At 32.4% G+C, this 13,139-nt stretch overlaps 1 protein-coding gene across 2 annotated transcripts; it reads left to right on the top strand.

Moving 5' to 3' along the window:
* Nucleotides 1-1,022: 1,022 nt before the first annotated feature.
* On the top strand, nt 1,023-12,650 carry LOC114389145 (phosphoinositide phosphatase SAC2-like). Of its 2 annotated transcripts, none has more exons than XM_028349758.1 (16): nt 1,023-1,696; nt 4,282-4,486; nt 4,593-4,758; nt 5,424-5,649; nt 6,220-6,296; nt 6,381-6,568; nt 6,652-6,749; nt 6,862-6,995; nt 7,086-7,214; nt 7,605-7,971; nt 8,613-8,734; nt 8,850-8,963; nt 9,569-9,742; nt 10,798-10,941; nt 11,383-11,467; nt 12,134-12,650. In XM_028349758.1, exons 1-16 carry the CDS (start codon nt 1,583-1,585, stop codon nt 12,224-12,226), a joined length of 2,436 nt encoding a protein of 811 aa, XP_028205559.1. In that variant the 5' UTR covers nt 1,023-1,582; the 3' UTR covers nt 12,227-12,650. The 2 variants fall into 2 exon arrangements, with proteins under 2 accessions (XP_028205559.1, XP_028205558.1); XM_028349757.1 differs by having other exon boundaries at nt 7,083-7,214.
* Nucleotides 12,651-13,139: the final 489 nt, after the last annotated feature.

The following is a 13,139-nucleotide window of genomic DNA, read 5'->3' as shown; positions in this document are numbered from 1 at the left end:
CACGATATTAATAAATATATCCTCTATTTTCATAGGATAAACCATAAACTTGTTAACCAAAATGATAAAAAATAAAAATGTAACTAGTTTAATAATTTATGGTATTCATAAAACATAGTATTATTATTTTTATATGTTTAGTGTATATTTGAGTGGGATTATGTTTAATCGGATTCATAATTTCAAATCTGTTGTCTAATCTAATTTTAATCTTGTATCTTGAATTAAATCAAATCCTACCAACAAAATTGTAATGCGGTCTGACATCCCTAAATCTAATAATTTTTTATTCAAATAATAATTCTAAATTTTAAATTTTTAATATGTGACTTTTTTTAGGATGTTCATTTGATTTTTAACAAAATTAATCATTGTTAAGGTTTTGTTTGAATAAACTTTCCCATAAACATTATAGGAAAATAAATAAGAAAATAAAAATTCTTTCATATCAATTTTCCCATTATTTTTAACTTATAAATAAGCTAATGTTAACTTTTGGAAAGATTTATTTTATTCTTCTTTTTTATTTATTTTCCCAAATAAATATTTATGAAAATCCTTGGCAAACAGAACATAATTATTTCATTTAACTGAATTTTTTTAAATATCAATAAAATAATATTTTATAAATTTAATGCTATTTTAAAAATAATTTGAATTTATATTTTTCTATATCAGTTAAATCACATGCATGATGTTTTACTAACCGTTATGGTGAAATATAATTAAAATATAAGAAAACATGATACAGAGTTGTTACACAATTAATAAATCCAAATCAACATGATTCGAAATTTTAATTTGGTCATGGTGTAAAAATGGAATGAAGCTTCAAGGAAATAATAAAGAAAAAGAAGAGAAACTGAGAAAGAAAGACATCACACATTTTCACAGTAGAGAGAGAAAATGGGTATACGCAAATGAAAGAAAACTCCAAATTTCTGTCTTTAAAAATTGTTTTTCTGCTTTGCGTTTCTCATTATTATAAATAAATTTCATTCATTTTTATTTTCTTTTTATTTTTTTATTTTTATTTTTGTGTGGATGCAGTGGCTTTCTTCTCTTCTCTGCTTCCTTTCCCTGACAATCTCGTTTTCACTTCCTCTTCATCTCTGAGAGACCCAAAATCTGCTTCTTCTGCTTCTCATTTCCCCAAAACCATTCACTCTCTCTTGATTCATCAAAAAGCTGCTTTTTTTCTTCTTCCTTTTCTCTTAGCTTCTAATTCAGATTCAATTCGCCTCTCTTTTTTTTCTTCATTTTTTTTGTCTTTTGTTAATTTTTTTTTGGTGTCATTGTGTTTGTAAAGAGAATTTTATTTTATTTTATGTGTACAATTGATGTAAAGTTTTCAGCTTTGAATTGTACTTCTTGTGGGGTGTGTGTATTCTGGAGCTTGTGTTTGATGTAAAGTTTTGGAGGAGTTTTGCTTGTTGTACTTGTTTTTGTGTGTTGAAGAGCGAAGAGCTTCTGTTTGATCAAAACAGAAGCTCTTTGTTGGTGTTTTTGTTTTTGGAATTTTCTTCTGGTGATCTCGTTGGAAAACCCGAGCTTTCCGAGGCTCGGGATCTGAATTGTGAAGATGGATTCAAATTCAACAAAGGAGAAGCTTCAGAACAGTGTTGCTGTTGTTGCAGATAGAGCTGACCTTAAGTCTTGCTATATGCAGAAGTTCAGGCTCTATGAGACTCGCTCGGTAAATATATATATATAACCCTTTTTCTTCACTCATTATTGATGTGTCATGTGTGCATTACAAATACAGTATTTTTCTGACCATGATCCAGACTGATACGAGTTTTTGTGTCACTTATATGTTTCTCTTTGTTATTTTAAGATGTTGTTTGGTTTGGTTTGGTTTGGTTTGATTTGATTTTCTCTATTTCTATCTTTGTTTTCCTTGTAAGATTCATGTTCATGTGGGTATGCTCATCATGAATCATGATGTTTTTTTCATTGGGAAAAGGAATCTAGTAACGTGTAAAAAAGATTTTTTTTTTCTGTGGGGGAGTTTTTCAATTGGGATTTAGACTCGTCTTTGCGAAAGTGGTTTGCTGAGTTGTTTGTCTTGTCTGGATTCTCATGGATTTCATTTCACAAGAATACGTTGATGAGTTGTTCCTGGCTTTGAATCATTGTAATTTATTTGTAACTGTCATTTGTTTCAATCATGATGCTTGAGAGGGTAAATAATAAATGCCAGTCTTAAATGATTTTGCTGACAAACGGTTTTTGAACTTCTATACCCCACTGTTTTCAAATTATATTTGTTTGACTATGTTTACATTTGGATTTTGTTCATTTTTTCCCCAAATCTGTAAGGTTTACTTCAGTGTAACGGATGATTGAACATCCAAGGCTTTGTTGTCCACTTTGAGTTTATTGGGACTTTATTCGTTGGATCTTACTGTGAAAGCTGCTTGTGATATCTACTGATTGAGTGTTTATGCAGGCATTCATACTACTAATCTTTTTTAAAAGGAACACTAGTTTTTTTTCCCCATCAATTTCATGCATCTGGTCAGATCTTGTATATAGTTTGGCTTCAGCTTTTTCTAAATTGCTAACATTTGTTATCAAAAGGATGAGGGCCACTGCTTGTCCTATCTTGTCTTACTGACCTCTATCCAGCAAAACTGGGTAGCCATATGAAATATATACAGAAACTTTGATGAAAAAGTGGCAAAAGTCAAAAATGGAACCTTAATGATTGAATTAAATTGTTACATTCTTATTCAGGAAATGAGACGTGAATGGAAAAATAAAAAATGTGATAAAGTTATTCCTTAAATTTCACTCCATGTTAATCTTATCATAGGTGTGTCACCTTCATTTGTTTCTCACTTTCACATATTTTTGTTTTCTGTCTCTAGCCACTGCCATTCTTGTCTTACTTCCCTCTATCCAGCAGTAGTGTTGTGAATATATACAGAAATTTTGATGCAAAAGGGGCAAAGGTCAAGAAAGAAACCAAAATGATTTAATTAAACTGTCACATTCCTATTCAGGAAATGAGACATAAAAGGAAAAAAAGTGATAAAGTTATTCCTTAAATTTCACTCCATGTTAATCTTTTCATAGATGTGTTACCTTTATTTGTTTCTCACTTTCACAAGTTTATGTTTTTCGTCTCAAGCCACGTCCTGTCCATTCTTGTCTTACTCCCCTCTATCCAGCTGTAGTATTGTAAATATATCCAGAAATTTTGATGAAAATGGGGCAAAGATAAAAACGGAATCAAAATGATTTAATTAAACTGTTACATTCTTATTCAGGAAATGAGACATAAAAGGAAAAAATGTGATGAAGTTATTCCTTAAATTTCACTCCATGTTAATCTTCTCTTACGTGTGTCACCTTCATTTGTCTCTTACTTTCACATGTTTGTGTTTACTGTCTCAAGCCACTGCTTGTATGTTCTTGTGTTATTCTGCTCAATCTGGAAAATTTGAGAAGCATTGTGAATATTCAGAAACTTTGATGAAAATGGGGCAAAGGTAAAAAAACAGAACCAAAATGATTGAATTAAACTGTTTTATTCAGGAAATGAGACCTGAAAGAAAAAATTGATAAATTACCACTTGAATTTTGCTGCACATTGATCACTTGATTTTGTCACAGTTGTTTCACCTTCATTTGTTTCTCAGTTTCATATCTTGGTGTTTTCTATCTGTTGTTCAATGTTTATGGGCAACATCAATAATATTATCTCTTACTATCAAGCTTCCTTTTGTTTGGAAATGGTAATATAATGATGTTGATTGCTGGACAAGCAATTGTAGCTTCTTACTTCAAATTTACCTGACATTTTAATCTGGTAGAATTAATGTACTTTTTCTTTTCTACTTTGAATATATTTATTTAGACTGTCGGATATATTAGCAAACTGCAGCAATGATTGTGCAGACAAAAGAAAAGTTGTAATTTAAGAGAATACTGCCTGTTGAAATCGTTAGGGTTTATAGAAAGCATAATTACTAATTGCCCGCAGTTTCTGGTTGGAGCAATAAACCCATTGCCTTGCTCATTTCATATACCTAGGTATTGCATGTGCAGTGAGTTGGATCACTCTGTCACCCTGTTAGAAGTTAAAACTGCTCTCATAATTGCTTCGGAAATAAGGGTGATTAAGTTTAGTTTTTTTTTGTTACCAAAAATGTGAGCTGAGATGTACTTTACCTTTATGAATGTTATCTTTTTGACTTTTTCTGTGCAAATAATATAGCTAAAACCAGAAATTTTTAACTTTTTGCTGTGGTCTTACCATTTTTCTACTCCCAGAAATTTTACATGATTGGAAGAGACAAAAACAGAACATGTTGGAGGGTCTTAAAGATTGACAGATTGGAGCCATCTGAATTGAATATCGTTGAAGATTCAACATTATACTCAGAAATTGAGTGTTGTGACCTTCTGAGGCGGATACATGAAGGAAACAAGTCAACAGGGGGGCTTAAATTTGTAACAACTTGCTATGGAATCATCGGTATTTTTCTATCTTCTGTATAAGATCGAAATTGTTATTAACTATCCGTAGTCTTGTTCCCCACATTTTTCGTTAGAATAAATCCAGCTTTTTTCTTTTGATTTAGGGTTTATCAAATTTCTTGAGCCATATTACATGCTGCTTATAACAAAACGAAGAAAGATCGGCACAATCTGTGGGCACACTATATATGCTATCACAAAGAGCGAAATGGTCCCAATTCCTCATGCTACTGTGCGATCCAAAATGGCTTATTCTAAGGATGAGAACAGGTCTTTAGTCAATTTTGCATGTAATTGTAATGTGTCTATGGTACATTTAAAGAGACATGTAGACAGTAGCATTGAGAGCTATACCTTGTCCATTGTACTTAGATGTTATGAATTACAATTTTTTAATTTGAGTTCATTATATTGTGCAGTGAAAACATTCTGTTAGAGCATAGTTGTGTTGAAATTATACATTTTAGACTTTTTCTTTGTACTATATTTGTTGATTGTCTCTCTTCAGTGTGTATCCACAATGTGGGCTTCTTCAGATCAACCTTATCATCTTTTTGTGGGTACACTTTAATCATCTTAGTTATTAAATGGAATCAATAATGCTTCTGCCTGACTTTGGAGTCATGTAATATGTATAGTAGATACCTACTTTGTTGTTTTCTTGTTCTACATTTATTGTCAGTTCATTTCCTGCAAATGTACAGGCACAATCTTCATTGCTGTTATGATGTAAATGTAACTTTTTGATTGAGACAAGGTATTGCCAGGGTTTCAAGTTCAATTGGGAGATCACTTTCTTTTAATTTTCTTAATACGTTTGGTTAAAGTTATTGGCTTCAGAAGTAGTTTTTTATGTCAATTTGTTTCACTTTTATTTCTTTACATCATAAACCATCTTATTAATGTACTTTGCTCTTTCTTCTGTGGTGACTTAGATACAAGAAGCTTCTATGCAGTGTGGATCTTACGAAGGACTTCTTTTTCAGCTACTCCTACAATGTCATGCTTAGTCTTCAACGGAACTTATCTGATCATAATACTGCAGGACAATCACTTTATGAAACCCTTTTTGTTTGGAATGAGTTCTTAACTCGTGGAATCAGGAATAGTCTCCAGAATACTTCCTGGACTATAGCCTTAGTGTATGGCTTTTTTAAACAGGTACATTTGAAGTATCCTTTATAGGCTAATAAATATGTTTGAGATTTGTGAAGGAAGGTAACTACCGTAGCTGATAATAATGCCAGTGGCTTGTATGAATTCCTTTAGTTCTTTCTTATTTTTTATTTTCTATTCTACAATGACGTTAACCTTTGATATATGCTTTTGAGTATCTGAAACCTGTTGGAAACAATTTTCTCTTTGTTGTATTTATTAATTATCACTTGATCAATAATGATTACTGTACCTTTCTATAAAGTGAAACTAATCTTATTTGCTAGCATTTTATTTAGTAGTTAATGCTGCAGCCATTAAACCATAAGTTGTTAGTTTTTCAGTTTTCGTATATTGGGAAAATCATTCTTCAAGTCCACACAAGGTTTGATTAAACTTACTATAGGAACTTACTACAGGAAGTATTCTAACATCTTATTGCTGGGTAACTTTTAACGGTTACTGTATTACTGGTTTCTAAATTTACTTCAATAGTGAGTGCTAGTATTACATGTTCTCAGAAAAGATTTGATGTAATCTTTTTGACAAGTGTTCATTTTATGGTATGGTGTGTAGATCAAACTTTTTATATCTGACAATGAGTTCAACCTGACTATCATTGCTAGGCGCTCACGGCATTATGCTGGGACCAGGTTTGTACATTTTTTAGCCTTTTCTCAAGTCTGTGTTAAGATTAAAATTGCATTTTATTTCACATCTATGCACTTGTGGTGCAGATATTTGAAACGAGGAGTGAATGAAAAGGGTAGAGTAGCCAATGATGTTGAGACAGAGCAGATCATCTTTACAGATGCTCGTGATGGACGCCCAATGCAAATCAGTTCTGTGGTGCAGATCCGGGGTTCAATCCCTCTGTTCTGGTCTCAGGAAACCTCTAGATTGAATATAAAACCTGACATTATATGTATGATATGGAAGCAACTTTCCTTTGTTACTCATTTGTTATGAAATATATGCTGACAGCTCATTTTCTTTCCTTTTCTCTAGTATCAAGGAAGGACTCAAATTTTGAAGCCACAAGACTTCATTTTGAAAATCTTGTCAAGAGATATGGACATCCAATTATTATACTGAACTTGATAAAGGTAGGCATTTCCACATATTTAAGGAACCATCAAGCAAGCTTGGTTTCTTTGTCTTGTGTCTATATTAATAGATTTTCTACCTTATATATTGTTTTTGTCTTTTTTGTTTAAGACACGTGAGAAGAAGCCTCGAGAAACTATTCTGCGAGCCGAGTTTGCGAATGCTGTTAGGTCTCTTAATAAAAATTTGAAAGGGGAAAATCGCCTGAGGTTCCTTCATTGGGATCTGCATAGGCATTCAAGATGGTAACTTTCTCTTCCCTTATTTTGTCCAACTACTTCAGGTTTATTCTTGGGGTGTTATTTTGATATTATTAGATCAAAAACCTTTAGCAGCAAGGCTACTAATGTGTTGGGACAACTGGGAAAAGTGGCAGCATATGCACTGAAGCTGACTGGCATCTTCTACTGTCCAGTGACATCAAATGTGAGGCTAGATGGATTTTCACAGTATTCCTACTCTGAGTAAGTACCATAACACATTTTGATCCTGTTTGCTGTTGTATTACTGATTAGGCAATACCTTGTTTTAAGTAGCATTTTTCCGCTTCTTCATTATAATGTTTAACAAGTATTTTTGCCTCAATGTTATTATTTATTTGTCATGGACTAACTCAAAAGTTTAAACTATGTGAAGATGCATGTTCTTTTTTAATGAATATCATAAAATGCCCCCTCATGCAAGAGCTTTTTGAGCTTGAAGCATGGACAATGCACAAGTCCACCCTACCTTGTGCTGAAACTTCTTGGTCATAAAAGCTTTGATACCATGCTATAAGTTGTTTGGTAAAAACTCATAAATGGTTGTTTTCAATTCTATCGTTTATTGATGATTGTGTTTTTAATATAATGCAGGAATTACATTGTCACTGATCACTGCATCACAGATCAAGCTAGTATAAACAAGGATAATGTTGATAAAGAAACAGAAATTATCAATTGTTACTATAGTGGTGATGAGAACAAAGATTACAGTGTCAAACCCCAGATGCTTCAATCCGGGGTCTTGAGGACTAATTGTATAGACTGCTTAGATCGAACCAATGTTGCTCAATATGCTTATGGACTAGCTGCACTTGGATATCAGCTACAAGCTTTAGGATTTACTGAAACCCCGAATATTGATCTTGATAACCCTTTGGCCAAGGAATTAATGGAAGTCTATGAGTCCATGGGCGACACATTAGCCTTTCAATATGGGGGTTCTGCGGCACACAATAAGGTAATCTCTCTACCTTCTGGAGTTTGGACTTTATGGATTATGAAATGTAATTTGGCATCAGAATTCCTGTACATAATTATTTTATTTAGGATCTGCATGATTGCATCTTAAGCTTAACATGGAATCCAAAATCTCATAAGTTAATCTAATTCTGAAAGCTTATTGCTTTTATTATGATGTCTCCATATCCAATAAAAATATGCCTTTTTTTGCCAGGATATGTTTTATTTGATTGCAATCTTCTGCGATAGGGTTTAGTTTGTTGTAGAATTGGTTAATTATATGGATGCAGCTATTACATCACATGATTCTTGTTTAATAGGTCCTTATACTTTTAAAATTCATAACTGAGATCAAGAATATTTTCTAAAAATTTGACGTAACCCTATTCTAGATACTGAATTACAAATGATTTATTTGTTAATGACCTAATTATAATTTTGTATAGTACAGGGATGTATTTAAAAATTCTGAAATAGTTCAAGCATCTATGGATTAATTTGTTATATAGAGATCACAATTTTCCTAAAGCTTTGAAATGAAAATCTAAATTTGCCTCTTGTCCTATTTTCCTTGCCATGGAATTTTGTCTGATTACTGCTCACTCCTTTGAGTATTTTGCAATTGGTATCGCTATTTAGATATTTTCTGAGAGAAGAGGTCAATGGAAGGCAGCAGCCCAATCCCAGGAATTTATTCGAACACTACAGCGTTATTACAACAACACATATTTAGATGGTGATAAGCAAAAAGCAATTAACTTGTAAGTCAAATAAACCCATTTTTTAGTTGTATTTACAACTGCTGATTTAAAGAAAATGTATGTGATTGTATTAGAATGATTTAGTTATTGTTGTGTTTAATTTTGTTTGTATCAGACTCTTGGGGCATTTTCAGCCCCAACAGGGAAAACCAGCACTATGGGAGCTAGATTCAGATCAGCATTACACTGTCAAGAAACATGGCCTGTATTTAGCCGATGACAGCATTAGGTAAAGAGTGGATTATTGAGTTGCTCCAGTTTTTGTCCTTTTCATTTAATGAAGCATTAAATATTTAATTTTCAAGAATTTAATAGGTGTATATGAACTTTTGATATTTTGTCAAATTTTAGTTGTATACTTTTCTATTTAGATCTGTCTTTAACTTTGAGAATAATTCTCAAACTGAAAATATTGATGATTTGAGGAATGCAGAATGCCTGTTTTAAAACATTTTAAGTAGTTTTGAGGTAGTATTGGCACTGAAAGCCTTTTTTTTTTTTTTCCTGTCTTTCTACTCAAGTTTACAGTGTGTAATTGCTTCTTTTCCCCCCTCAAGTTTCTGTTTGCAAAACCGAATTGCTACTTTAAAAACTCGATACTTTCTTTAGATGATCTTGCTCATGAAGTTGAGATGGTTTTTAGCTTTGACTTACAATCTATGTAAGGACAATATTATATAGGCAAAAAGGTAAGCTCAAATTCGTCCTTCTCTTTTGAGGATGAAAGCAAATGAATAAAAGTTATTTGTGCCTTGTGGGTTTTATTAAATGATATTGTCTAAAATTGTCTTCTGTTGTCTGAAGATTGTCGAGGCTAACCCTTTATTTTGGTAGGTCAACTATTAAAAGATCGCTATCAGATGGTAACATTCTCAGTGAAAGTGACACTACAATTAGGAACTTGAATGTTACAAATGGTCAGAACTCGTCTGAAAAACCTGATAAGCGTTTCCTTTCGGGGTCTACTCCAGATATCTTTACCTGTGGAAGTGATATTTGTCATTGCAGGTATTCTAAATTAGCATTTTGCATGCTAAATTAAGCAATATAATGTAACTTTTTTGAAAGACCTGCTGAAAATTTAATAATAACACTGGCTCATCAAAGAGCTAGACTGAACTGGGTCTCTGATTCAAATTGCACTCATTCAACTCAATTATGATAGGCAATCTGGGGTCATGAGTAGGAGTTCTAGGAGGAATCATGCAATTAACTGGGACATGCATTGTATGGCACTAAGGCCTGTAAAGGAGGGTGGATTTGGCCAATGGAATCTGGTGTCTAAAAATATTTATGGATGGAAGGGAGGGAAAGGTGAGGTTTCAAGCAAACCTCACCAGTGTCTGGATTTTTTTAATGAGGGGTTATTGTGCAGTGCAGCCCCTGGAAACCCTCTCTTTTAATTATTATTTTAAAATATATAATGACAATCGCATTATTAATTGTTTTTTTAGAATAAATAGCATTAGAAAAATAGTATATTATAAATAGGGATTAGTGCTTTGTATTTTTGTATAAAATCACTGACATCAGTATAAATAAGAGTGTATTACTCACTCTATTTTTTAAATCCTTATAATTTCAACCGTTATAAATATTTTAAAGTTCCTCACTTTAAAAGGAATAGGATTTCAACATGGAGAATGAAACTTATTTAACGTGGGTCACCACCTTTTTTTTTGCTAGGTAGTAGAATTTTTTCTACTCATGTTAAGGGTGGGAGTAGATTAATAACAGTGCTCTGTAGTTGCGTTCTTCTGTCAGGAATTTGTTAGAAGCAATTTTTAAAGAAGTGTAAAATAATAAGCTGCTGCCTCAAGTTTATGTAAATACTATTACAAAGTATTTCTTCCTAAATTGTTAATGCCTAATAACTGATTATTTTCATTGTTTTGTTTCTGTTAAATTTGGTTTGCCATTCAAAAGAGAATGTAGAGGATAATCAGTTAGGCACCTAATTAACCAATTCCATTTGTGTGTAATATGATCCATAGTTTGACCTGATATGATTTACTACTCAATCCATACAAATCTTGACAGTTACGTTTTATCAAATCATACAGGCAGATATATGTCAAGGGCCAAATTTGTGAGAGTGATCATATTTGTTATGATGAACATGGAGATGCATGTGACTGCTCCAATTTCCTTGATGTGGACTGGCTTTCTTCTTCTGGAAATTCTTGTGAAGAGGAATTACTTGAAAGGTAGTTTTGAAACCTTGATTAGTAATCATATACCCATGCCGTCTTACTTTGACACTTGTTGCTTTTAAAATATGGTCTTTCTTTGCCATTTGTTATGCTTTCCTTGAATCTTTGATCAAAGGTAGAGAGGCATATGTTATTTTGGCTTAGTGAATGAGAAGAATGCTTTTATCACAGCACATGTTACTGGATGCTCACCTAGTGGTGAAGACTTTGTTGTTGTTGTTGAAAGTGAGCGAGGACAGAACTTAGAGTCTTTTTTCTTTTCAATATAATTATTTGGTTAAGGCTTCTAGATTGTGGTGTATATTTGAATAACACGGTCAGGAAATTTAAGTAATATGAATAATTTGGAGTAAAAACCTAGTTCTTGTGTTAGGGATTGGTTTACAATTTTCAAGCTTTTATTGTTGACTGATGCCAATATTGTTGATTTTACAGGTCAACCAGCATCTCCTCAGAGAATATTGCGAATGAACTAATAACTACTGAGACATCTGCAAGTGAATCTGGATCCAGCATTAAGGTCAGTATATGTTGTTAGTTGCAGACTAACATAATTTGCTTCCACTGAGGAAATATCTTTTGACTAGTTAAGAAGAAAAATGCCTTTCTGTATTTCTTTTAAGACCTTATGAATAAGTTTCAATGACACATTACTTGTGAACTTGTGGTTAAAACTTGGAACATCTACTTGACAATGTAAATATATTAGCATGATATTAATAAGTATTGAGAATCTAGATTTGGTTGTCCTAGTTTCAGCAATTCAAGACCTCTGTTTCTATCCACGAGTTCTCTGCAAACTTCAGCATTAAATACTTTCAGGATCAAATTGTTAATGCACATTTTTTTTTTCTAAATTCAATTTTGATATGCATCTGTTTGTGTAAAAGACCATTTTACCTTATCATCCAATCACACATTGTCATATCATTATAAGAGTTTGATCTATCTGGTACTTCTTATTATTGTCATAGTAAAATTCGTGACAACACATATTGTCAGTTATTGTTTGGGTAAAGAAGTTTTACAATGATAGTTAATCAAACTTAAATCATTTTTTGCCACTGTTAGTACCGATGTTGCATGAATACGGTGTGCAAAACTATATATTTTGTGACTTAAGTCCATTATTTCCTAGGATTTAGCCAATTGTTGGGAACTAAAATTTGGTTTCATTGTATTTCAGGGAAGGCCGAGTGGAGAAGAACTCAACAAAGATAGCAAATACAGCGAAAGCTTTGAACGTTGGATAACTGAAGGGGAGATGCTTTTTGTTTGAGGCAGTTTAATGCTCGACTTTTATCATCACATCCGAAGGATGTGAAGGTGGAGGACGGTTCCTGACTTGCTGTACAGAAATAAATGGTAAGATATCATCCAAAAGCAAATAGGAGTGGCAGCAGCTGAGACAAGCTGAGTTTTGCAAGACAACATTTGAGTTACTGATTATATTTTTCTTCAAATAGAGAGCATCATTTGGGAGGTAATGGTAGATGTCAATAGTTAATTCGTTTTTGTGCCTCCACAAACATTCCATAATCATAAACCCTGTATATAATTTAAATTCAAAAAAACCAAAAAAAATAAATCATAGCTGGTTCTTAGGTTATAACTGCCCAATAAATCATCTGCAGTCAACTTTTTTGGTTCCTTGGATATTTGTGCTTTTATCATCATCAAGCTGCAAAGTGCTATTTATTTTCTTTTTTTTTTTTACTGAAGTTTAAATTAGCTCAGGTAGTTTAATTAGTTTGAAAAGACTAGAGAATCTGAGGGAAGGAGAAGTTGACATAATGAGATTCCAAGTTTTGGCATTGCTTGGTCCAACTTTTTTTATAATTTAAAAGTTATTTTTAAAGTTAGTTTCAATAAAAACTTTAAAAATAATGTTAAGTTGTTTGATAGCTTTTCTTTAAGCTTAGAAGAGATGTTAAGAGAGTGGACAGAGAGAAGAAAGAGCTCTCTTAAAAGTTATTTTTCTGATAAAAATATAGCTGTTCAATTTTTTCAGAAAAAGTATATGGTCCAACTTTTTCTTCTAAAGAGAAGTTTATTTTCTTATAAAAATATTGGCTCAAAGACTTGTCATAAATTAATAAGAATGGAGTTTAATGTGGTTGGTGTATCATAAGTGATGTCTCCACCATAATGCAATAAAACAAATACCAATTGAGTGTCTTGTATTTTAACTT

This window comes from Glycine soja, chromosome 16 (assembly GCF_004193775.1).
Source record: "Glycine soja cultivar W05 chromosome 16, ASM419377v2, whole genome shotgun sequence".
Classification (NCBI taxonomy): domain Eukaryota; kingdom Viridiplantae; phylum Streptophyta; class Magnoliopsida; order Fabales; family Fabaceae; genus Glycine; species Glycine soja.
This window is presented reverse-complemented; position numbering and strand designations above follow the sequence as displayed.